Here is a 25,186-nt window from a genome sequence, read left to right as displayed (position 1 = left end):
ACCCGGAGGTTCTCAAGCTTAAATTTAAAAGTAGACATATCTGAATCAGGTTTCCCCAAGTCAGAGACGTCACCCACAGACTGAAGCTCTTCCTCAGCTTCTGCATATTGTGACGCAGTATCAGACATGGGCCTTAAAAAATCTGCGCGCTCTGTATTACGTCTAACCCCAGAGCTATTGCGCTTTCCTCTGAATTCAGGCAGTCTGGCTAATACCGCTGACAGGGTATTATCCATGATTGCCGCCATGTCCTGCAAAGTAATCGCTATGGGCGTCTTTGATGTACTTTGCGCCATTTTAGCGTGAGTCCCTTGAGCGGGAGTCAAAGGGTCCGACACGTGGGGAGAGTTAGTCGGCATAACTTCCCCCTCGTCAGAATCCTCTGGTGATAATTCTTTTAAAGATAACAGCTGATCTTTATTGTTTAAAGTGAAATCAATACATTTAGTACACATTCTCCTATGGGGTTCCACCATGGCTTTTAAACATAATGAACAAGGAGTTTCCTCTATGTCAGACATGTTTATACAGACTAGCAATGAGACTAGCAAGCTTGGAAAACACTTTAAATCAAGTTAACAAGCAATATAAAAAAACGTTACTGTGCCTTTAAGAGAAACAAATTTTGCCAAAATTTGAAATAACAGTAAAAAAAGGCAGTTAAACTAACAAAATTTTTACAGTGTATGTAACAAGTTAGCAGAGCATTGCACCCACTTGCAAATGGATGATTAACCCCTTAATACAAAAAACAGATTAACAAAACGAAAAATATGTTTTTTAAACAGTCATAACAACTGCCACAGCTCCTACTTTTGAAGCCTTTTGAGCCCTTCAGAGATGTCCTATAGCATGCAGGGGACTGCTGAGGGAAGCTGAATGTCACAGTTTGTAATTTTAACTGCACCAACTGTGGAAAAAACATAATTTATGCTTACCTGATAAATTTATTTCTCTTGTAGTGTATCCAGTCCACGGATCATCCATTACTTATGGGATATTAACTCCTCCCCAACAGGAAGTGCAAGAGGATTCACCCAGCAGAGCTGCTATATAGCTCCTCCCCTAACTGCCATTACCAGTCATTCGACCGAAAACATGTAGAGAAAGGAAAACCATAGGGTGCAGTGGTGACTGTAGTTTAATGGAAAAATTATCTGCCTTAAAGTGACAGGGCGGGCCGTGGACTGGATACACTACAAGAGAAATAAATTTATCAGGTAAGCATAAATTATGTTTTCTCTTGTTAAGTGTATCCAGTCCACGGATCATCCATTACTTATGGGATACCAATACCAAAGCTAAAGTACACGGATGACGGGAGGGACAGGCAGGCTCTTTATACAGAAGGAACCACTGCCTGAAGAACCTTTCTCCCAAAACCAGCCTCCGAAGAAGCAAAAGTGTCAAATTTGTAAAATTTGGAAAAAGTATGAAGAGAAGACCAAGTTGCAGCCTTGCAAATCTGTTCAACAGAAGCCTCATTCTTAAAGGCCCAAGTGGAAGCCACAGCTCTAGTAGAATGTGCTGTAATTCTTTCAGGAGGCTGCTGTCCAGCAGTCTCATAGGCTAACCGTATTATGCTACGAAGCCAAAAGGAGAGAGAGGTAGCCGAAGCTTTTTGACCTCTCCTCTGACCAGAATAAACGACAAACAGGGAAGACGTTTGTCGAAAATCCTTAGTTGCCTGTAGATAAAATTTCAGGGCACGGACTACATCTAGATTGTGTAGCAGACGTTCCTTTTTCGAAGAAGGATTAGGACACAAAGATGGAACCACAATCTCTTGATTGATATTCCTGTTAGTGACCACCTTAGGTAGGAACCCAGGTTTAGTACGCAGAACTACCTTGTCTGAATGAAAAATCAGATAAGGAGAATCACAATGTAAGGCAGATAACTCAGAGACTCTTCGAGCCGAGGAAATCGCCATTAAAAACAGAACTTTCCAAGATAACAACTTGATATCAATGGAATGAAGGGGTTCAAACGGAACCCCCTGTAAAACATTAAGAACTAAGTTCAAACTCCATGGTGGAGCAACAGTTTTAAACACAGGCTTGATCCTAGCTAAAGCCTGACAAAAAGCTTGAACGTCCAGAACTTCTGACAGACGTTTGTGTAAAAGAATGGACAGAGCTGAAATCTGTCCCTTTAAGGAACTAGCGGATAAACCCTTTTCTATACCTTCTTGTAGAAAAGACAATATCCTCGGAATCCTAACCTTACTCCATGAGTAACTCTTGGATTCGCACCAATATAAGTATTTGCGCCATATCTTATGGTAAATCTTTCTGGTAACAGGCTTCCTAGCCTGTATTAAGGTATCAATAACTGACTCAGAAAAACCACGTTTTGATAAAATCAAGCGTTCAATTTCCAAGCAGTCAGCTTCAGAGAAATTAGATTTTGATGTTTGAAGGGACCCTGGATCAGAAGGTCCTGTTTCAGAGGTAGCGACCAAGGTGGACAGGATGACATGTCCACTAGATCTGCATACCAAGTCCTGCGTGGCCATGCAGGTGCTATTAGAATCACTGATGCTCTCTCCTGTTTGATTCTGGCAATCAATCGAGGAAGCATCGGGAAGGGTGGAAACACATAAGCCATCCCGAAGGTCCAAGGTGCTGTCAAAGCATCTATCAGAACCGCTCCCGGATCCCTGGATCTGGACCCGTAACGAGGAAGCTTGGCGTTCTGTCGAGACGCCATGAGATCTATCTCTGGTTTGCCCCAACGTCGAAGTATTTGGGCAAAGACCTCCGGGTGAAGTTCCCACTCCCCCGGATGAAAAGTCTGACGACTTAAGAAATCCGCCTCCCAGTTCTCCACTCCCGGGATGTGGATTGCTGACAGGTGGCAAGAGTGAGACTCTGCCCAGCGAATTATCTTTGATACTTCCATCATTGCTAGGGAGCTTCTTGTCCCTCCCTGATGGTTGATGTAAGCTACAGTCGTGATGTTGTCCGACTGAAACCTGATGAACCCCCGAGTTGTTAACTGGGGCCAAGCCAGAAGGGCATTGAGAACTGCTCTCAATTCCAGAATGTTTATTGGTAGGAGACTCTCCTCCTGATTCCATTGTCCCTGAGCCTTCAGAGAATTCCAGACAGCGCCCCAACCTAGTAGGCTGGCGTCTGTTGTTACAATTGTCCAGTCCGGCCTGCGGAATGGCATCACCCTGGACAGATGTGGCCGAGAAAGCCACCATAGAAGAGAATTTCTGGTCTCTTGATCCAGATTCAGAGTAGGGGACAAGTCTGAGTAATCCCCATTCCACTGACTTAGCATGCACAATTGCAGCGGTCTGAGATGTAGGCGTGCAAAGGGTACTATGTCCATTGCTGCTACCATTAAGCCGATCACCTCCATGCATTGAGCTACTGACGGGTGTTGAATGGAATGAAGGACACGGCATGCATTTTGAAGCTTTGTTAACCTGTCTTCTGTCAGGTAAATCTTCATTTCTACAGAATCTATAAGAGTCCCCAAGAAGGGAACTCTTGTGAGTGGAAAGAGAGAACTCTTCTTTTCGTTCACCTTCCATCCATGCGACCTTAGAAATGCCAGTACTAACTCTGTATGAGACTTGGCAGTTTGAAAGCTTGAAGCTTGTATCAGAATGTCGTCTAGGTACGGAGCTACCGCAATTCCTCGCGGTCTTAGTACCGCCAGAAGAGCACCCAGAACCTTTGTGAAGATTCTCGGAGCCGTAGCCAATCCGAATGGAAGAGCTACAAACTGGTAATGCCTGTCTAGAAAGGCAAACCTTAGATACCGGTAATGATCTTTGTGAATCGGTATGTGAAGGTAAGCATCCTTTAAATCCACTGTGGTCATGTACTGACCCTTTTGGATCATGGGTAAAATTGTCCGAATAGTTTCCATTTTGAACGATGGAAATCTTAGGAATTTGTTTAGGATCTTTAAATCCAAGATAGGCCTGAAAGTTCCCTCTTTTTTGGGAACCACAAACAGATTTGAGTAAAACCCTTGTCCTTGTTCCGACCGCGGAACCGGATGGATCACTCCCATTAATAAAAGATCTTGTACGCAGCGTAGAAACGCCTCTTTCTTTATTTGGTTTGTTGACAACCTTGACAGATGAAATCTCCCTCTTGGGGGAGAGAATTTGAAGTCTAGAAGGTATCCCTGAGATATGATCTCTAACGCCCAGGGATCCTGGACATCTCTTGCCCAAGCCTGGGCGAAGAGAGAAAGTCTGCCCCCCACTAGATCCGTTCCCGGATCGGGGGCCCTCGATTCATGCTGTCTTAGGGGCAGCAGCAGGTTTCCTGGCCTGCTTGCCCTTGTTCCAGGACTGGTTAGGTCTCCAGCCTTGTCTGTAGCGAGCAACAGCTCCTTCCTGTTTTGGTGCAGAGGAAGTTGATGCTGCTCCTACTTTGAAATTACGAAAGGAACGAAAATTAGACTGTCTAGCCTTAGGTTTGGCTCTGTCTTGAGGCAGGGCATGGCCTTTACCTCCTGTAATGTCAGCGATAATTTCTTTCAACCCGGGCCCGAATAAGGTCTGCCCTTTGAAAGGTATATTAAGCAATTTAGATTTAGAAGTAACGTCAGCTGACCAGGATTTTAGCCACAGTGCTCTGCGTGCCTGAATGGCGAATCCGGAATTCTTAGCCGTAAGTTTAGTTAAATGTACTACGGCATCTGAAATAAATGAGTTAGCTAACTTAAGGGCTTTAAGCTTGTGTGTAATCTCATCTAATGGAGCTGATTCAAGTGTCTCTTCCAGAGACTCAAACCAAAATGCTGCTGCAGCCGTGACAGGTGCAATGCATGCAAAAGGTTGCAATATAAAACCTTGTTGAACAAACATTTTCTTAAGGTAACCCTCTAACTTTTTATCCATTGGATCTGAAAAGGCACAGCTATCCTCCACCGGGATAGTGGTACGCTTAGCTAAAGTAGAAACTGCTCCCTCCACCTTAGGGACCGTTTGCCATAAGTCCCGTGTGGTGGCGTCTATTGGAAACATCTTTCTAAATATCGGAGGGGGTGAGAACGGCACACCGGGTCTATCCCACTCCTTAGTAACAATTTCAGTAAGTCTCTTAGGTATAGGAAAAACGTCAGTACTCGCCGGTACCGCAAAATATTTATCCAACCTACACATTTTCTCTGGTATTGCAACTGTGTTACAATCATTCAGAGCCGCTAACACCTCCCCTAGTAATACACGGAGGTTTTCCAGCTTAAATTTAAAATTTGAAATATCTGAATCCAGTTTGTTTGGATCAGAACCGTCACCCGCAGAATGAAGCTCTCCGTCCTCATGTTCTGCAAATTGTGACGCAGTGTCTGACATGGCCCTAATATTATCAGCGCACTCTGTTCTCACCCCAGAGTGATCACGCTTACCTCTTAGTTCTGGTAATTTAGCCAAAACTTCAGTCATAACAGTAGCCATATCCTGTAATGTGATTTGTAATGGCCGCCCAGATGTACTCGGCGCTACAATATCACGCACCTCCCGAGCGGGAGATGCAGGTACTGACACGTGAGGCGAGTTAGTCGGCATAACTCTCCCCTCGTTGTTTGGTGAAATATGTTCAATTTGTACAGATTGACTTTTATTTAAAGTAGCATCAATGCAGTTAGTACATACATTTCTATTGGGCTCCACTTTGGCTTTAGCACATATAGCACAGATATCTTCCGCTGAATCAGACATGTTTAACACACTAGCAAATAAACTAGCAACTTGGAAATACTTTTCAAGTAATTTACTATAATATGAAAACGTACTGTGCCTATAAGAAGCACAGAAAAAGTTATGACAGTTGAAAATTAATAAACTGAAAAGTTATAGCATCAAATCTTTCTAAAAAACACAATTTTAGCAAAGGATTGCTCCCATTAGCAAAGGATAACTAACCCTGATAGCAGAAAAAAAATAAAATAAAAAAATAAATAAAAAAAATACAGAAATAAACGTTTTTTTATCACAGTCAACTACAATCTCACAGCTCTGCTGTGAGTGATTACCTCACTCAAAACAAGTTTTGAAGACCCCTGAGTTCTGAACCGGATCATGCAGGGAAGACAATAAACTTCTGACTGAATTTTTTGATGCGTAGCAAAAGCACCTCTCCCCCTCACACATAACAGTGAGAGAGATCAGTAAACTGTCATAAATTAAATAAAACGACTGCCAAGTGGAAAAAAATAGTGCCCAAAACATTTTTTCACCCAGTACCTCAGAAAATTAAACGATTTTACATGCCAGCAAAAAACGTTTAACATTAATAAATTGAGTGTTATTAAAAAGCCTGTTGCTAGTCCCTGCAAATTAGGCTAAAGTTTTATGCATACAGTATAATTCCAGTGAAGTGCCATTCCCCAGAATACTGAAGTGTAAAATATACATACATGACAGCCTGATACCAGTTGCTGCTACTGCATTTAAGGCTGAGTTTACATTATATCGGTATGGCAGAATTTTCTCATCAATTCCATTGTCAGAAAATAATAAGCTGCTACATACCTCTTTGCAGATTAATCTGCCCGCTGTCCCCTGATCTGAAGTTTACCTCTCCTCAGATGGCCGAGAACAGCAATATGATCTTAACTACTCCGGCTAAAATCATAGAAAAACTCAGGTAGATTCTTCTTCAAATTCTACCAGAGAAGGAATAACACACTCCGGTGCTATTATAAAATAACAAACTTTTGATTGAAGGTATGAAACTAAGTATAATCCCCACAGTCCTCTCACACATCCTATCTATTCGTTGGGTGCAAGAGAATGACTGGTAATGGCAGTTAGGGGAGGAGCTATATAGCAGCTCTGCTGGGTGAATCCTCTTGCACTTCCTGTTGGGGAGGAGTTAATATCCCATAAGTAATGGATGATCCGTGGACTATATACACTTAACAAGAGAAAACTAGGCCCCAATAAGTTTTATCACCAAAGCATATATAAAAACGATTAAACATGCCAGCAAACGTTTTATATTGCACATTAATCAGAGTATATACCTCTGATAGCAAGCCTGATACTAGTCGCTATTAAATCACTGTATTTAGGCTTTAACTTACATTAATCCGGTATCAGCAGCATTTTCTAGCAAATTCCATCCCTAGAAAAACTTAACTGCACATACCTTATTGCAGGATACCCTGCACGCCATTCTCCCTCTGAAGATACCTCACTCCTCAGACATATGTGAGAACGGCAGTGGATCTTAGTTACTTCTGCTAAGATCATAGAAAAACGCAGGCAGATTCTTCTTCTAAATGCTGCCTGAGATAAAATAGTACACTCCGGTACCATTTAAAAACAATAAACTTTTGATTGAAGAAAAAACTAACTATATTTTACCACTTTCCTCTAACTACCTCCAGCTATGTTGAGAGCTTGCAAGAGAATGACTGGATATGGCAGTTAGGGGAGGAGCTATATAGCAGCTCTGCTGTGGGTGATCCTCTTGCAACTTCCTGTTGGGAAGGAGAATATCCCACAAGTAATGGATGATCCGTGGACTGGATACACCTAACAAGAGAAATATTACCTTTTTCATTTTTTTTTTCATTAAAGCAATAGATGTTTCTGCACAGAACAAAAATCTTTTTATTTATTTTTATTTTTGTGCTAGTGTGATGTGTTGCTATCCACCAAAAAAGATGGGGGAACTGTCGTTATAATCCAGTAAGAAATCTGTTCATAGGGATTATTTTTGCACAAACATACACTTTGATTTAAAGTCAAAGCAAACTACTTTAACTTAAAGGGATATTCTACTTGAAAATGATTACTGTTTAAAAAAATAGAAAACCCCTTTATTACCCATTCCTCAGTTCTGCATAACCAACACTGTTATATTAATACACTTTTTTACCTTTGTGATTACTTAGTATCTAAGCCTCTGCAGACTGCCCCCTTATCTCAGTTCTTTTGACAGACATGCATTTTAGCCAATCAGTGCTGACTCCTAAGTAACTCGATGTGTATATAAATAGGGGGCGCTCTCACAAAAATAAAAAATAAACCTCTTAACTAATATATACAATCAGTCTATAAAATATTTCACAGTCTTCAAAAGGATTCTTCTAGGAAAATAAAACCCAGTCTCTTTGTGGAAAGTGTTGGCCCACCTCATTCATGTACAAGCTGAAATAAGATAAAAACAAGGGTGCCACATTGTCTAGCACAGTCTTGATATAATGGTAAATGTGAATGTAAAAGTAATACTCACTTTAGAAGCGCACCAACTGGTGCTTTATGCACAAGCTGGAACTTCACAGCCCCAGCAGACTGGCCTACGTCAGTCCATGAACAGCAATACCCCATCAAAGATCATGAATTCAGTCTACCTTAAAAATACCGGCCATGTCGGTAAAATACCGGCTGGGTGGCAATCCTATATGAGACATACAGCTAAAGCAATATAGCTTATAAATGATGATTTTCTAAGCAAGCATTAAGTTAAAAACTTATTTTATTACAAATTTACGACTACTTGTTTCTCAGCCATCTATACAGGGCTGTTTCATCAGCCACTCCATCTAAAATGCTTGCTATATCTATATATATATATATATATATATATATATATATACATGTTTACGGGTGCACCATAAATAACCAGCCATTACAAGTGGCTGGTTAATGCTACCACAAGCTTGCGGTAGCAATTAGCGCTCCAAAAATAAATCAGAGGACAGACCTCTAGTTAATTTTTAAAATATCCCTCAATTGCCCCATAAAAAAACATAATTTATGCTTACCTGATAAATTTATTTCTCTTGTAGTGTATCCAGTCCACGGATCATCCATTACTTATGGGATATTAACTCCTCCCCAACAGGAAGTGCAAGAGGATTCACCCAGCAGAGCTGCTATATAGCTCCTCCCCTAACTGCCATTACCAGTCATTTGACCGAAAACATGCAGAGAAAGGAAAACCATAGGGTACAGTGGTGACTGTAGTTTAATGGAAAAATTACCTGCCTTAAAGTGACAGGGCGGGCCGTGGACTGGATACACTACAAGAGAAATAAATTTATCAGGTAAGCATAAATTATGTTTTCTCTTGTTAAGTGTATCCAGTCCACGGATCATCCATTACTTATGGGATACCAATACCAAAGCTAAAGTACACGGATGACGGGAGGGACAGGCAGGCTCTTTATACGGAAGGAACCACTGCCTGAAGAACCTTTCTCCCAAAAACAGCCTCCGAAGAAGCAAAAGTGTCAAATTTGGAAAATTTGGAAAAAGTATGAAGAGAAGACCAAGTTGCAGCCTTGCAAATCTGTTCAACAGAAGCCTCATTCTTAAAGGCCCAAGTGGAAGCCACAGCTCTAGTAGAATGTGCTGTAATTCTTTCAGGAGGCTGCTGTCCAGCAGTCTCATAGGCTAACCGTATTATGCTACGAAGCCAAAAGGAGAGAGAGGTAGCCGAAGCTTTTTGACCTCTCCTCTGACCAGAATAAACGACAAACAGGGAAGACGTTTGTCGAAAATCCTTAGTTGCCTGTAGATAAAATTTCAGGGCACGGACTACATCTAGATTGTGTAGCAGACGTTCCTTTTTCGAAGAAGGATTAGGACACAAAGATGGAACCACAATCTCTTGATTGATATTCCTGTTAGTGACCACCTTAGGTAGGAACCCAGGTTTAGTACGCAGAACTACCTTGTCTGAATGAAAAATCAGATAAGGAGAATCACAATGTAAGGCAGATAACTCAGAGACTCTTCGAGCCGAGGAAATCGCCATTAAAAACAGAACTTTCCAAGATAACAACTTGATATCAATGGAATGAAGGGGTTCAAACGGAACCCCCTGTAAAACATTAAGAACTAAGTTCAAACTCCATGGTGGAGCAACAATTTTAAACACAGGCTTGATCCTAGCTAAAGCCTGACAAAAAGCTTGAACGTCCGGAACTTCTGACAGACGTTTGTGTAAAAGAATGGACAGAGCTGAAATCTGTCCCTTTAAGGAACTAGCGGATAAACCCTTTTCTAAACCTTCTTGTAGAAAAGACAATATCCTCGGAGTCCTAACCTTACTCCATGAGTAACTCTTGGATTCGCACCAATATAAGTATTTGCGCCATATCTTATGGTAAATCTTTCTGGTAACAGGCTTCCTAGCCTGTATTAAGGTATCAATAACTGACTCAGAAAAACCACGTTTTGATAAAATCAAGCGTTCAATTTCCAAGCAGTCAGCTTCAGAGAAATTAGATTTTGATGTTTGAAGGTACCCTGGATCAGAAGGTCCTGTTTCAGAGGTAGCGACCAAGGTGGACAGGATGACATGTCCACTAGATCTGCATACCAAGTCCTGCGTGGCCATGCAGGCGCTATTAGAATCACTGATGCTCTCTCCTGTTTGATTCTGGCAATCAATCGAGGAAGCATCGGGAAGGGTGGAAACACATAAGCCATCCCGAAGGTCCAAGGTGCTGTCAAAGCATCTATCAGAACCGCTCCCGGATCCCTGGATCTGGACCCGTAACGAGGAAGCTTGGCGTTCTGTCGAGACGCCATGAGATCTATCTCTGGTTTGCCCCAACGTCGAAGTATTTGGGCAAAGACCTCCGGATGAAGTTCCCACTCCCCCGGATGAAAAGTCTGACGACTTAAGAAATCCGCCTCCCAGTTCTCCACTCCCGGGATGTGGATTGCTGACAGGTGGCAAGAGTGAGACTCTGCCCAGCGAATTATCTTTGATACTTCCATCATTGCTAGGGAGCTTCTTGTCCCTCCCTGATGGTTGATGTAAGCTACAGTCGTGATGTTGTCCGACTGAAACCTGATGAACCCCCGAGTTGTTAACTGGGGCCAAGCCAGAAGGGCATTGAGAACTGCTCTCAATTCCAGAATGTTTATTGGTAGGAGACTCTCCTCCTGATTCCATTGTCCCTGACCCTTCAGAGAATTCCAGACAGCGCCCCAACCTAGTAGGCTGGCGTCTGTTGTTACAATTGTCCAGTCCGGGCTGCTGAATGGCATCCCCCTGGACAGATGTGGCCGAGAAAGCCACCATAGAAGAGAATTTCTGGTCTCTTGATCCAGATTCAGAGTAGGGGACAAGTCTGAGTAATCCCCATTCCACTGACTTAGCATGCACAATTGCAGCGGTCTGAGATGTAGACGTGCAAAGGGTACTATGTCCATTGCTGCTACCATTAAGCCGATCACCTCCATGCATTGAGCTACTGACGGGTGTTGAATGGAATGAAGGACACGGCATGCATTTTGAAGCTTTGTTAACCTGTCTTCTGTCAGGTAAATCTTCATTTCTACAGAATCTATAAGAGTCCCCAAGAAGGGAACTCTTGTGAGTGGAAAGAGAGAACTCTTCTTTTCGTTCACCTTCCATCCATGCGACCTTAGAAATGCCAGTACTAACTCTGTATGAGACTTGGCAGTTTGAAAGCTTGAAGCTTGTATCAGAATGTCGTCTAGGTACGGAGCTACCGCAATTCCTCGCGGTCTTAGTACCGCCAGAAGAGCACCCAGAACCTTTGTGAAGATTCTCGGAGCCGTAGCCAATCCGAATGGAAGAGCTACAAACTGGTAATGCCTGTCTAGAAAGGCAAACCTTAGATACCGGTAATGATCTTTGTGAATCGGTATGTGAAGGTAAGCATCCTTTAAATCCACTGTGGTCATGTACTGACCCTTTTGGATCATGGGTAAAATTGTCCGAATAGTTTCCATTTTGAACGATGGAACTCTTAGGAATTTGTTTAGGATCTTTAAATCCAAGATTGGCCTGAAAGTTCCCTCTTTTTTGGGAACCACAAACAGATTTGAGTAAAACCCTTGTCCTTGTTCCGACCGCGGAACCGGATGGATCACTCCCATTAATAAAAGATCTTGTACGCAGCGTAGAAACGCCTCTTTCTTTATTTGGTTTGTTGACAACCTTGACAGATGAAATCTCCCTCTTGGGGGAGAGAATTTGAAGTCTAGAAGGTATCCCTGAGATATGATCTCTAACGCCCAGGGATCCTGGACATCTCTTGCCCAAGCCTGGGCAAAGAGAGAAAGTCTGCCCCCCACTAGATCCGTTCCCGGATCGGGGGCCCTCGATTCATGCTGTCTTAGGGGCAGCAGCAGGTTTCCTGGCCTGCTTGCCCTTGTTCCAGGACTGGTTAGGTCTCCAGCCTTGTCTGTAGCGAGCAACAGCTCCTTCCTGTTTTGGTGCAGAGGAAGTTGATGCTGCTCCTACTTTGAAATTACGAAAGGAACGAAAATTAGACTGTCTAGCCTTAGGTTTGGCTCTGTCTTGAGGCAGGGCATGGCCTTTACCTCCTGTAATGTCAGCGATAATTTCTTTCAACCCGGGCCCGAATAAGGTCTGCCCTTTGAAAGGTATATTAAGCAATTTAGATTTAGAAGTAACGTCAGCTGACCAGGATTTTAGCCACAGTGCTCTGCGTGCCTGAATGGCGAATCCGGAATTCTTAGCCGTAAGTTTAGTTAAATGTACTACGGCATCTGAAATAAATGAGTTAGCTAACTTAAGGGCTTTAAGCTTGTGTGTAATCTCATCTAATGGAGCTGATTCAAGTGTCTCTTCCAGAGACTCAAACCAAAATGCTGCTGCAGCCGTGACAGGTGCAATGCATGCAAAAGGTTGCAATATAAAACCTTGTTGAACAAACATTTTCTTAAGGTAACCCTCTAACTTTTTATCCATTGGATCTGAAAAGGCACAGCTATCCTCCACCGGGATAGTGGTACGCTTAGCTAAAGTAGAAACTGCTCCCTCCACCTTAGGGACCGTTTGCCATAAGTCCCGTGTGGTGGCGTCTATTGGAAACATCTTTCTAAATATCGGAGGGGGTGAGAACGGCACACCGGGTCTATCCCACTCCTTAGTAACAATTTCAGTAAGTCTCTTAGGTATAGGAAAAACGTCAGTACTCGCCGGTACCCGCAAAATATTTATCCAACCTACACATTTTCTCTGGTATTGCAACTGTGTTACAATCATTCAGAGCCGCTAACACCTCCCCTAGTAATACACGGAGGTTTTCCAGCTTAAATTTAAAATTTGAAATATCTGAATCCAGTTTGTTTGGATCAGAACCGTCACCCGCAGAATGAAGCTCTCCGTCCTCATGTTCTGCAAATTGTGACGCAGTGTCTGACATGGCCCTAATATTATCAGCGCACTCTGTTCTCACCCCAGAGTGATCACGCTTACCTCTTAGTTCTGGTAATTTAGCCAAAACTTCAGTCATAACAGTAGCCATATCCTGTAATGTGATTTGTAATGGCCGCCCAGATGTACTCGGCGCTACAATATCACGCACCTCCCGAGCGGGAGATGCAGGTACTGACACGTGAGGCGAGTTAGTCGGCATAACTCTCCCCTCGTTGTTTGGTGAAATATGTTCAATTTGTACAGATTGACTTTTATTTAAAGTAGCATCAATGCAGTTAGTACATACATTTCTATTGGGCTCCACTTTGGCTTTAGCACATATAGCACAGATATCTTCCGCTGAATCAGACATGTTTAACACACTAGCAAATAAACTAGCAACTTGGAAATACTTTTCAAGTAATTTACTATAATATGAAAACGTACTGTGCCTATAAGAAGCACAGAAAAAGTTATGACAGTTGAAAATTAATAAACTGAAAAGTTATAGCATCAAATCTTTCTAAAAAACACAATTTTAGCAAAGGATTGCTCCCATTAGCAAAGGATAACTAACCCTGATAGCAGAAAAAAAATAAAATAAAAAAATAAATAAAAAAAATACAGAAATAAACGTTTTTTTTATCACAGTCAACTACAATCTCACAGCTCTGCTGTGAGTGATTACCTCACTCAAAACAAGTTTTGAAGACCCCTGAGTTCTGAACCGGATCATGCAGGGAAGACAATAAACTTCTGACTGAATTTTTTGATGCGTAGCAAAAGCACCTCTCCCCCTCACACATAACAGTGAGAGAGATCAGTAAACTGTCATAAATTAAATAAAACGACTGCCAAGTGGAAAAAAATAGTGCCCAAAACATTTTTTCACCCAGTACCTCAGAAAATTAAACGATTTTACATGCCATCAAAAAACGTTTAACATTAATAAATTGAGTGTTATTAAAAAGCCTGTTGCTAGTCCCTGCAAATTAGGCTAAAGTTTTATGCATACAGTATAATTCCAGTGAAGTGCCATTCCCCAGAATACTGAAGTGTAAAATATACATACATGACAGCCTGATACCAGTTGCTGCTACTGCATTTAAGGCTGAGTTTACATTATATCGGTATGGCAGAATTTTCTCATCAATTCCATTGTCAGAAAATAATAAGCTGCTACATACCTCTTTGCAGATTAATCTGCCCGCTGTCCCCTGATCTGAAGTTTACCTCTCCTCAGATGGCCGAGAACAGCAATATGATCTTAACTACTCCGGCTAAAATCATAGAAAAACTCAGGTAGATTCTTCTTCAAATTCTACCAGAGAAGGAATAACACACTCCGGTGCTATTATAAAATAACAAACTTTTGATTGAAGGTATGAAACTAAGTATAATCCCCACAGTCCTCTCACACATCCTATCTATTCGTTGGGTGCAAGAGAATGACTGGTAATGGCAGTTAGGGGAGGAGCTATATAGCAGCTCTGCTGGGTGAATCCTCTTGCACTTCCTGTTGGGGAGGAGTTAATATCCCATAAGTAATGGATGATCCGTGGACTATATACACTTAACAAGAGAAAACTAGGCCCCAATAAGTTTTATCACCAAAGCATATATAAAAACGATTAAACATGCCAGCAAACGTTTTATATTGCACATTAATCAGAGTATATACCTCTGATAGCAAGCCTGATACTAGTCGCTATTAAATCACTGTATTTAGGCTTTAACTTACATTAATCCGGTATCAGCAGCATTTTCTAGCAAATTCCATCCCTAGAAAAACTTAACTGCACATACCTTATTGCAGGATACCCTGCACGCCATTCTCCCTCTGAAGTTACCTCACTCCTCAGACATATGTGAGAACGGCAGTGGATCTTAGTTACTTCTGCTAAGATCATAGAAAAACGCAGGCAGATTCTTCTTCTAAATGCTGCCTGAGATAAAATAGTACACTCCGGTACCATTTAAAAACAATAAACTTTTGATTGAAGAAAAAACTAACTATATTTTACCACTTTCCTCTAACTACCTCCAGCTATGTTGAGAGCTTGCAAGAGAATGACTGGATATGGCAGTTAGGGGAGGAGCTATATAGCAGCTCTGCTGTGGGTGATCCTCTTGCAACTTCCTGTTGGGAAGGAGAATATCCCACAAGTAATGGATGATCCGTGGACTGGATACACCTAACAAGAGAAATATTACCTTTTTCATTTTTTTTTTCATTAAAGCAATAGATGTTTCTGCACAGAACAAAAATCTTTTTATTTATTTTTATTTTTGTGCTAGTGTGATGTGTTGCTATCCACCAAAAAAGATGGGGGAACTGTCGTTATAATCCAGTAAGAAATCTGTTCATAGGGATTATTTTTGCACAAACATACACTTTGATTTAAAGTCAAAGCAAACTACTTTAACTTAAAGGGATATTCTACTTGAAAATGATTACTGTTTAAAAAAATAGAAAACCCCTTTATTACCCATTCCTCAGTTCTGCATAACCAACACTGTTATATTAATACACTTTTTTACCTTTGTGATTACTTAGTATCTAAGCCTCTGCAGACTGCCCCCTTATCTCAGTTCTTTTGACAGACATGCATTTTAGCCAATCAGTGCTGACTCCTAAGTAACTCGATGTGTATATAAATAGGGGGCGCTCTCACAAAAATAAAAAATAAACCTCTTAACTAATATATACAATCAGTCTATAAAATATTTCACAGTCTTCAAAAGGATTCTTCTAGGAAAATAAAACCCAGTCTCTTTGTGGAAAGTGTTGGCCCACCTCATTCATGTACAAGCTGAAATAAGATAAAAACAAGGGTGCCACATTGTCTAGCACAGTCTTGATATAATGGTAAATGTGAATGTAAAAGTAATACTCACTTTAGAAGCGCACCAACTGGTGCTTTATGCACAAGCTGGAACTTCACAGCCCCAGCAGACTGGCCTACGTCAGTCCATGAACAGCAATACCCCATCAAAGATCATGAATTCAGTCTACCTTAAAAATACCGGCCATGTCGGTAAAATACCGGCTGGGTGGCAATCCTATATGAGACATACAGCTAAAGCAATATAGCTTATAAATGATGATTTTCTAAGCAAGCATTAAGTTAAAAACTTATTTTATTACAAATTTACGACTACTTGTTTCTCAGCCATCTATACAGGGCTGTTTCATCAGCCACTCCATCTAAAATGCTTGCTATATCTATATATATATATATATATATATATATATATACATGTTTACGGGTGCACCATAAATAACCAGCCATTACAAGTGGCTGGTTAATGCTACCACAAGCTTGCGGTAGCAATTAGCGCTCCAAAAATAAATCAGAGGACAGACCTCTAGTTAATTTTTAAAATATCCCTCAATTGCCCCATAAAAAAACATAATTTATGCTTGCCTGATAAATTTATTTCTCTTGTAGTGTATCCAGTCCACGGATCATCCATTACTTATGGGATATTAACTCCTCCCCAACAGGAAGTGCAAGAGGATTCACCCAGCAGAGCTGCTATATAGCTCCTCCCCTAACTGCCATTACCAGTCATTTGACCGAAAACATGCAGAGAAAGGAAAACCATAGGGTACAGTGGTGACTGTAGTTTAATGGAAAAATTACCTGCCTTAAAGTGACAGTGCGGGCCGTGGACTGGATACACTACAAGAGAAATAAATTTATCAGGTAAGCATAAATTATGTTTTCTCTTGTTAAGTGTATCCAGTCCACGGATCATCCATTACTTATGGGATACCAATACCAAAGCTAAAGTACACGGATGACGGGAGGGACAGGCAGGCTCTTTATACGGAAGGAACCACTGCCTGAAGAACCTTTCTCCCAAAAACAGCCTCCGAAGAAGCAAAAGTGTCAAATTTGGAAAATTTGGAAAAAGTATGAAGAGAAGACCAAGTTGCAGCCTTGCAAATCTGTTCAACAGAAGCCTCATTCTTAAAGGCCCAAGTGGAAGCCACAGCTCTAGTAGAATGTGCTGTAATTCTTTCAGGAGGCTGCTGTCCAGCAGTCTCATAGGCTAACCGTATTATGCTACGAAGCCAAAAGGAGAGAGAGGTAGCCGAAGCTTTTTGACCTCTCCTCTGACCAGAATAAACGACAAACAGGGAAGACGTTTGTCGAAAATCCTTAGTTGCCTGTAGATAAAATTTCAGGGCACGGACTACATCTAGATTGTGTAGCAGACGTTCCTTTTTCGAAGAAGGATTAGGACACAAAGATGTAACCACAATCTCTTGATTGATATTCCTGTTAGTGACCACCTTAGGTAGGAACCCAGGTTTAGTACGCAGAACTACCTTGTCTGAATGAAAAATCAGATAAGGAGAATCACAATGTAAGGCAGATAACTCAGAGACTCTTCGAGCCGAGGAAATCGCCATTAAAAACAGAACTTTCCAAGATAACAACTTGATATCAATGGAATGAAGGGGTTCAAACGGAACCCCCTGTAAAACATTAAGAACTAAGTTCAAACTCCATGGTGGAGCAACAATTTTAAACACAGGCTTGATCCTAGCTAAAGCCTGACAAAAAGCTTGAACGTCCGGAACTTCTGACAGACGTTTGTGTAAAAGAATGGACAGAGCTGAAATCTGTCCCTTTAAGGAACTAGCGGATAAACCCTTTTCTAAACCTTCTTGTAGAAAAGACAATATCCTCGGAGTCCTAACCTTACTCCATGAGTAACTCTTGGATTCGCACCAATATAAGTATTTGCGCCATATCTTATGGTAAATCTTTCTGGTAACAGGCTTCCTAGCCTGTATTAAGGTATCAATAACTGACTCAGAAAAACCACGTTTTGATAAAATCAAGCGTTCAATTTCCAAGCAGTCAGCTTCAGAGAAATTAGATTTTGATGTTTGAAGGGACCCTGGATCAGAAGGTCCTGTTTCAGAGGTAGCGACCAAGGTGGACAGGATGACATGTCCACTAGATCTGCATACCAAGTCCTGCGTGGCCATGCAGGCGCTATTAGAATCACTGATGCTCTCTCCTGTTTGATTCTGGCAATCAATCGAGGAAGCATCGGGAAGGGTGGAAACACATAAGCCATCCCGAAGGTCCAAGGTGCTGTCAAAGCATCTATCAGAACCGCTCCCGGATCCCTGGATCTGGACCCGTAACGAGGAAGCTTGGCGTTCTGTCGAGACGCCATGAGATCTATCTCTGGTTTGCCCCAACGTCGAAGTATTTGGGCAAAGACCTCCGGGTGAAGTTCCCACTCCCCCGGATGAAAAGTCTGACGACTTAAGAAATCCGCCTCCCAGTTCTCCACTCCCGGGATGTGGATTGCTGACAGGTGGCAAGAGTGAGACTCTGCCCAGCGAATTATCTTTGATACTTCCATCATTGCTAGGGAGCTTCTTGTCCCTCCCTGATGGTTGATGTAAGCTACAGTCGTGATGTTGTCCGACTGAAACCTGATGAACCCCCGAGTTGTTAACTGGGGCCAAGCCAGAAGGGCATTGAGAACTGCTCTCAATTCCAGAATGTTTATTGGTAGGAGACTCTCCTCCTGATTCCATTGTCCCTGAGCCTTCAGAGAATTCCAGACAGCGCCCCAACCTAGTAGGCTGGCGTCTGTTGTTACAATTGTCCAGTCCGGGCTGCTGAATGGCATCCCCCTGGACAGATGTGGCCGAGAAAGCCACCATAGAAGAGAATTTCTGGTCTCTTGATCCAGATTCAGAGTAGGGGACAAGTCTGAGTAATCCCCATTCCACTGACTTAGCATGCACAATTGCAGCGGTCTGAGATGTAGACGTGCAAAGGGTACTATGTCCATTGCTGCTACCATTAAGCCGATCACCTCCATGCATTGAGCTACTGACGGGTGTTGAATGGAATGAAGGACACGGCATGCATTTTGAAGCTTTGTTAACCTGTCTTCTGTCAGGTAAATCTTCATTTCTACAGAATCTATAAGAGTCCCCAAGAAGGGAACTCTTGTGAGTGGAAAGAGAGAACTCTTCTTTTCGTTCACCTTCCATCCATGCGACCTTAGAAATGCCAGTACTAACTCTGTATGAGACTTGGCAGTTTGAAAGCTTGAAGCTTGTATCAGAATGTCGTCTAGGTACGGAGCTACCGCAATTCCTCGCGGTCTTAGTACCGCCAGAAGAGCACCCAGAACCTTTGTGAAGATTCTCGGAGCCGTAGCCAATCCGAATGGAAGAGCTACAAACTGGTAATGCCTGTCTAGAAAGGCAAACCTTAGATACCGGTAATGATCTTTGTGAATCGGTATGTGAAGGTAAGCATCCTTTAAATCCACTGTGGTCATGTACTGACCCTTTTGGATCATGGGTAAAATTGTCCGAATAGTTTCCATTTTGAACGATGGAACTCTTAGGAATTTGTTTAGGATCTTTAAATCCAAGATTGGCCTGAAAGTTCCCTCTTTTTTGGGAACCACAAACAGATTTGAGTAAAACCCTTGTCCTTGTTCCGACCGCGGAACCGGATGGATCACTCCCATTAATAAAAGATCTTGTACGCAGCGTAGAAACGCCTCTTTCTTTATTTGGTTTGTTGACAACCTTGACAGATGAAATCTCCCTCTTGGGGGAGAGAATTTGAAGTCTAGAAGGTATCCCTGAGATATGATCTCTAACGCCCAGGGATCCTGGACATCTCTTGCCCAAGCCTGGGCGAAGAGAGAAAGTCTGCCCCCCACTAGATCCGTTCCCGGATCGGGGGCCCTCGATTCATGCTGTCTTAGGGGCAGCAGCAGGTTTCCTGGCCTGCTTGCCCTTGTTCCAGGACTGGTTAGGTCTCCAGCCTTGTCTGTAGCGAGCAACAGCTCCTTCCTGTTTTGGTGCAGAGGAAGTTGATGCTGCTCCTGCTTTGAAATTACGAAAGGAACGAAAATTAGACTGTCTAGCCTTAGGTTTGGCTCTGTCTTGAGGCAGGGCATGGCCTTTACCTCCTGTAATGTCAGCGATAATTTCTTTCAACCCGGGCCCGAATAAGGTCTGCCCTTTGAAAGGTATATTAAGCAATTTAGATTTAGAAGTAACGTCAGCTGACCAGGATTTTAGCCACAGTGCTCTGCGTGCCTGAATGGCGAATCCAGAATTCTTAGCCGTAAGTTTAGTTAAATGTACTACGGCATCTGAAATAAATGAGTTAGCTAACTTAAGGGCTTTAAGCTTGTGTGTAATTTCATCTAATGGAGCTGATTCAAGTGTCTCTTCCAGAGACTCAAACCAAAATGCTGCTGCAGCCGTGACAGGCGCAATGCATGCAAGAGGTTGCAATATAAAACCTTGTTGAACAAACATTTTCTTAAGGTAACCCTCTAACTTTTTATCCATTGGATCTGAAAAGGCACAGCTATCCTCCACCGGGATAGTGGTACGCTTAGCTAAAGTAGAAACTGCTCCCTCCACCTTAGGGACCGTTTGCCATAAGTCCCGTGTGGTGGCGTCTATTGGAAACATCTTTCTAAATATCGGAGGGGGTGAGAACGGCACACCGGGTCTATCCCACTCCTTAGTAACAATTTCAGTAAGTCTCTTAGGTATAGGAAAAACGTCAGTACTCGCCGGTACCGCAAAATATTTATCCAACCTACACATTTTCTCTGGTATTGCAACTGTGTTACAATCATTCAGAGCCGCTAACACCTCCCCTAGTAATACACGGAGGTTTTCCAGCTTAAATTTAAAATTTGAAATATCTGAATCCAGTTTGTTTGGATCAGAACCGTCACCCGCAGAATGAAGCTCTCCGTCCTCATGTTCTGCAAATTGTGACGCAGTGTCTGACATGGCCCTAATATTATCAGCGCACTCTGTTCTCACCCCAGAGTGATCACGCTTACCTCTTAGTTCTGGTAATTTAGCCAAAACTTCAGTCATAACAGTAGCCATATCCTGTAATGTGATTTGTAATGGCCGCCCAGATGTACTCGGCGCTACAATATCACGCACCTCCCTAGCGGGAGATGCAGGTACTGACACGTGAGGCGAGTTAGTCGGCATAACTCTCCCCTCGTTGTTTGGTGAAATATGTTCAATTTGTACAGATTGACTTTTATTTAAAGTAGCATCAATACAGTTAGTACATACATTTCTATTGGGCTCCACTTTGGCTTTAGCACATATAGCACAGATATCTTCCTCTGAATCAGACATGTTTAACACACTAGCAAATAAACTAGCAACTTGGAAATACTTTTCAAGTAATTTACTATAATATGAAAACGTACTGTGCCTATAAGAAGCACAGAAAAAGTTATGACAGTTGAAAATTAATAAACTGAAAAGTTATAGCATCAAATCTTTGTAAAAAACACAATTTTAGCAAAGGATTGCTCCCATTAGCAAAGGATAACTAACCCTGATAGCAGAAAAAATAAAATAAAAAAAATAAAAAATACAGAAATAAACGTTTTTTTTTTTATCACAGTCAACTACAATCTCACAGCTCTGCTGTGAGTGATTACCTCCCTCAAAACAAGTTTTGAAGAATCCTGAGTTCTGTAGAGATGAACCGGATCATGCAGGGAAGACAATAAACTTCTGACTGAATTTTTTGATGCGTAGCAAAAGCACCAAAAAAGGCCCCTCCCCCTCACACATAACAGTGAGAGAGATCAGTAAACTGTCATAAATTAAATAAAACAACTGCCAAGTGGAAAAAAATAGTGCCCAAAACATTTTTTCACCCAGTACCTCAGAAAATTAAACGATTTTACATGCCAGGAAAAAACGTTTAACATTAATAAATTGAGTGTTATTAAAAAGCCTGTTGCTAGTCCCTGCAAATTAGGCTAAAGTTTTGTGCATACAGTATAATTCCAGTGAAGTGCCATTCCCCAGAATACTGAAGTGTAAAATATACATACATGACAGCCTGATACCAGTTGCTGCTACTGCATTTAAGGCTGAGTTTACATTATATCGGTATGGCAGAATTTTCTCATCAATTCCATTGTCAGAAAATAATAAGCTGCTACATACCTCTTTGCAGATTAATCTGCCCGCTGTCCCCTGATCTGAAGTTTACCTCTCCTCAGATGGCCGAGAAACAGCAATATGATCTTAACTACTCCGGCTAAAATCATAGAAAAACTCAGGTAGATTCTTCTTCAAATTCTACCAGAGAAGGAATAACACACTCCGGTGCTATTATAAAATAACAAACTTTTGATTGAAGGTATGAAACTAAGTATAATCACCACAGTCCTCTCACACATCCTATCTATTCGTTGGGTGCAAGAGAATGACTGGGAATGGCAGTTAGGGGAGGAGCTATATAGCAGCTCTGCTGGGTGAATCCTCTTGCACTTCCTGTTGGGGAGGAGTTAATATCCCATAAGTAATGGATGATCCGTGGACTGGATACACTTAACAAGAGAAATAAAGTGTGATGTCCCTTTTTGTTAAAAAAAAAAATTGTAGTGTCTTTTTAAAATAAATAAATAAATAAATAAATAAAAAAACTGCACGAAGCAGTTTTAAGGGTTTAAAGTGTGCAGGTGTGGGGTGTTAGAAAAAAACAGCACTGAAAAGTGCCTTTACAATGCAGTCTATGAGGACTGCAGATTCACTGAAAATATATATGTATATATTCATATTCATATATAATTACACTTTGCTGCTCATCGCTGTGCTGCGTACCTCCTTCACTGCGCTAGGTTCTCTGCCTTGTCTCGCTGCATGAGAAAGAGGCTCCCATTAGAGCCTATGGAAGCACGCTATTGCGTGAGCACAATGCTTCCCTGCAATGTGAACGCAAGGTCGTGTTCGCATTGCGCTTTACTTGTAATACCAGCACACATTTGCGTGCACTGGTATTACTGAGTGGAACGCAAATAGTGCGCTCGCGTAATTTTATGGTCCACTTGTAATCTGGCCCATAATGTGCTAAAGAGAAATCTCCTTAACCTTATTAGCATAGTAAATCACTTAACCTATAAGAAACATGTCATCATGTAATCAACTCGATGACAGGACATAGATACAAATATACAATTGTACCCTAATGTGTATATATATATATATATATATATATATATATATATATAATTTTTATATATATATATATACCATCCAATAACATATAATAATATGTATTTGCATAGGTATGTGTATCTGTCCAAGATATACAATTTTAATTCCCACTGATATTATATTTCCAGATGTTATAATACAGACTATTTAAATGTACTATAAAAAGAATAACATTGTAAATATTATATACACACAATAGTGCTAATAAAAGTATACAATTCCTACCTCCTATCCTCAAATGTATAAATAAATAAATTAAGAAAATTGATAAAAACTAAATATCCTAACTTGTGAATAATATTAGTAAAAAGCTGTCCTATCCACCTGTTCTTTGAGACTATCAGGATTGAGAGTGAAAGGGATACTAAACCCTCTTTTTTTCTTTAATGTTTAAGATAGAGCATGTAATTTTAATCATCTTTCTAATTTACTTCTATTATTATTTTTTCTTCATTCTCTTGCTATCTTTATTTTAAAGCAGGAATATAAAGCTTAAGAGCCTGCCCATCTTAGGTTCAGCACCCTGGATAGTGTTTGCTTATTGGTGGCTACATTTAGCAACTAATAAGCAAGCATAACCCAGGTTTTGAACCAAAAATGGGCCGGCTCCTAAGCGTTGCATTTCTGCTTTTTAACTAAAGATAGCAAGAGAACAAAGAAAAATGTATAATAGGAGTAAACTAGAAAGTTGCTTAAAATTGTATGCTTTATCTGAAACCTTGAAATAAAAAAAATTGGGTTTAGTATCTCTTTAAGCTTAGCAACACAATATGTTTCTTTTCGTCTTAGTTTCAAAAAAGAATTTGGAGATGTTCTGGAAATATGTTCAATCGGAGTAATTTTCATTACTTTACTATTCACATTATGTGAATGAGTACAGTGTCTAGGCACACTGTGGGCTGATATATGAATGTGCGGGCGGACATGATCCGCTGTATTGTATCATGTCTGCCTCACATCTATAAATGCCGACAGCGTATCATTGCACAAGCATTTCTAGTGAAAATACTTGTGCAATGCCACCCCCTGCACATTCGCGACCAATCGCCCGCTAGCAGGGGATGTCAACCATCCCGATCGTATCCATATAGCCCCTCCTACAAAATAGGGAAAACACCCTTCAACCTCATAAGTCCTTAATACCTAGCCATAAATATTGTGACTCATGTATTAAAGCCGTACGTGGTGACATCCATACTATTTGTAGCTTTATTGTAATTGAATTACCCATTTGCTAATATATAATGAGCATGATAAGGTGTTTTATACTACTATATGATGTTATATAAGTGCAACATGCAGTCAATTTGACTACACATCTGTGCTTAGAGGCATGATAATATATGCTCTGGTTTTCATCTCTATCATCTAAAACCATTTTGAGAGCTTATTTTGATGACAACGTTTCCACCCATAACTTGCATCTGTGAAACTAATTTTGTTGAAGTAAACTCTTTGCAAATTGTAACAGGTACCTGGCAGTGGCATTTGAGTTTTTTAGTTACTTATTCTATTCAGACAATAACCATTTTTTTAATATAACAATTATTCTGTCTAAAGCTGCCATATCAAAGAAAGAGACAGACAGCTCTTACTTTTCGATGAAGTCTCTTAAGAATTTTGCGAGTGAGAATTTTCCGCTTGGCACGACATACACGTTTCACTGAAATTGCTCTTCGTTTGTTCATTGCTGTGAAGTATCTGTATTAAAAGAGAAGGTTTATCATCAGTTTTGAAGCAACATAATAATGTATACTTACAGACTTTATTTCTCTAGTGTCCCTAAATACAAATTGTATTTGTATGTTGGCTTGTGTTGGCATGTAAGGGTTTACATGTTAGGTTGTGAATGTTACTGTGAAATATGATTTGAATTGTTTTATGTATCTGTCAGCCAATGAATATTGATGCAGCTGTATGAGTTATATCTGTTAACCAATGAGCACTAACACAGCTGTATAAAATGTGCCTCAACCTGTCAGAC

The 25,186-nt window shown here is 41.1% G+C and overlaps 1 protein-coding gene across 1 annotated transcript in view; it reads right to left on the bottom strand.

Annotated features, from left to right (window-relative positions):
• LOC128639572 (ropporin-1-like) overlaps positions 1-24,897 on the bottom strand; it is a 46,941-nt gene extending 22,044 nt beyond the window's left edge. Inside the window, exon 1 of the mRNA XM_053691708.1 lies at positions 24,798-24,897. Within this exon, the coding sequence (XP_053547683.1) occupies positions 24,798-24,890 (93 nt within the window). The 5' untranslated portion in view covers positions 24,891-24,897. The remainder of the gene's footprint in view (positions 1-24,797) is intronic.
• Between the last annotated feature and the right edge of the window lie 289 nt (positions 24,898-25,186).

This window comes from Bombina bombina, chromosome 9 (assembly GCF_027579735.1).
Source record: "Bombina bombina isolate aBomBom1 chromosome 9, aBomBom1.pri, whole genome shotgun sequence".
Classification (NCBI taxonomy): domain Eukaryota; kingdom Metazoa; phylum Chordata; class Amphibia; order Anura; family Bombinatoridae; genus Bombina; species Bombina bombina.
The sequence above is the reverse complement of the archived record's forward strand: the minus strand, read 5'-3'. Positions and strand labels throughout refer to the sequence as shown.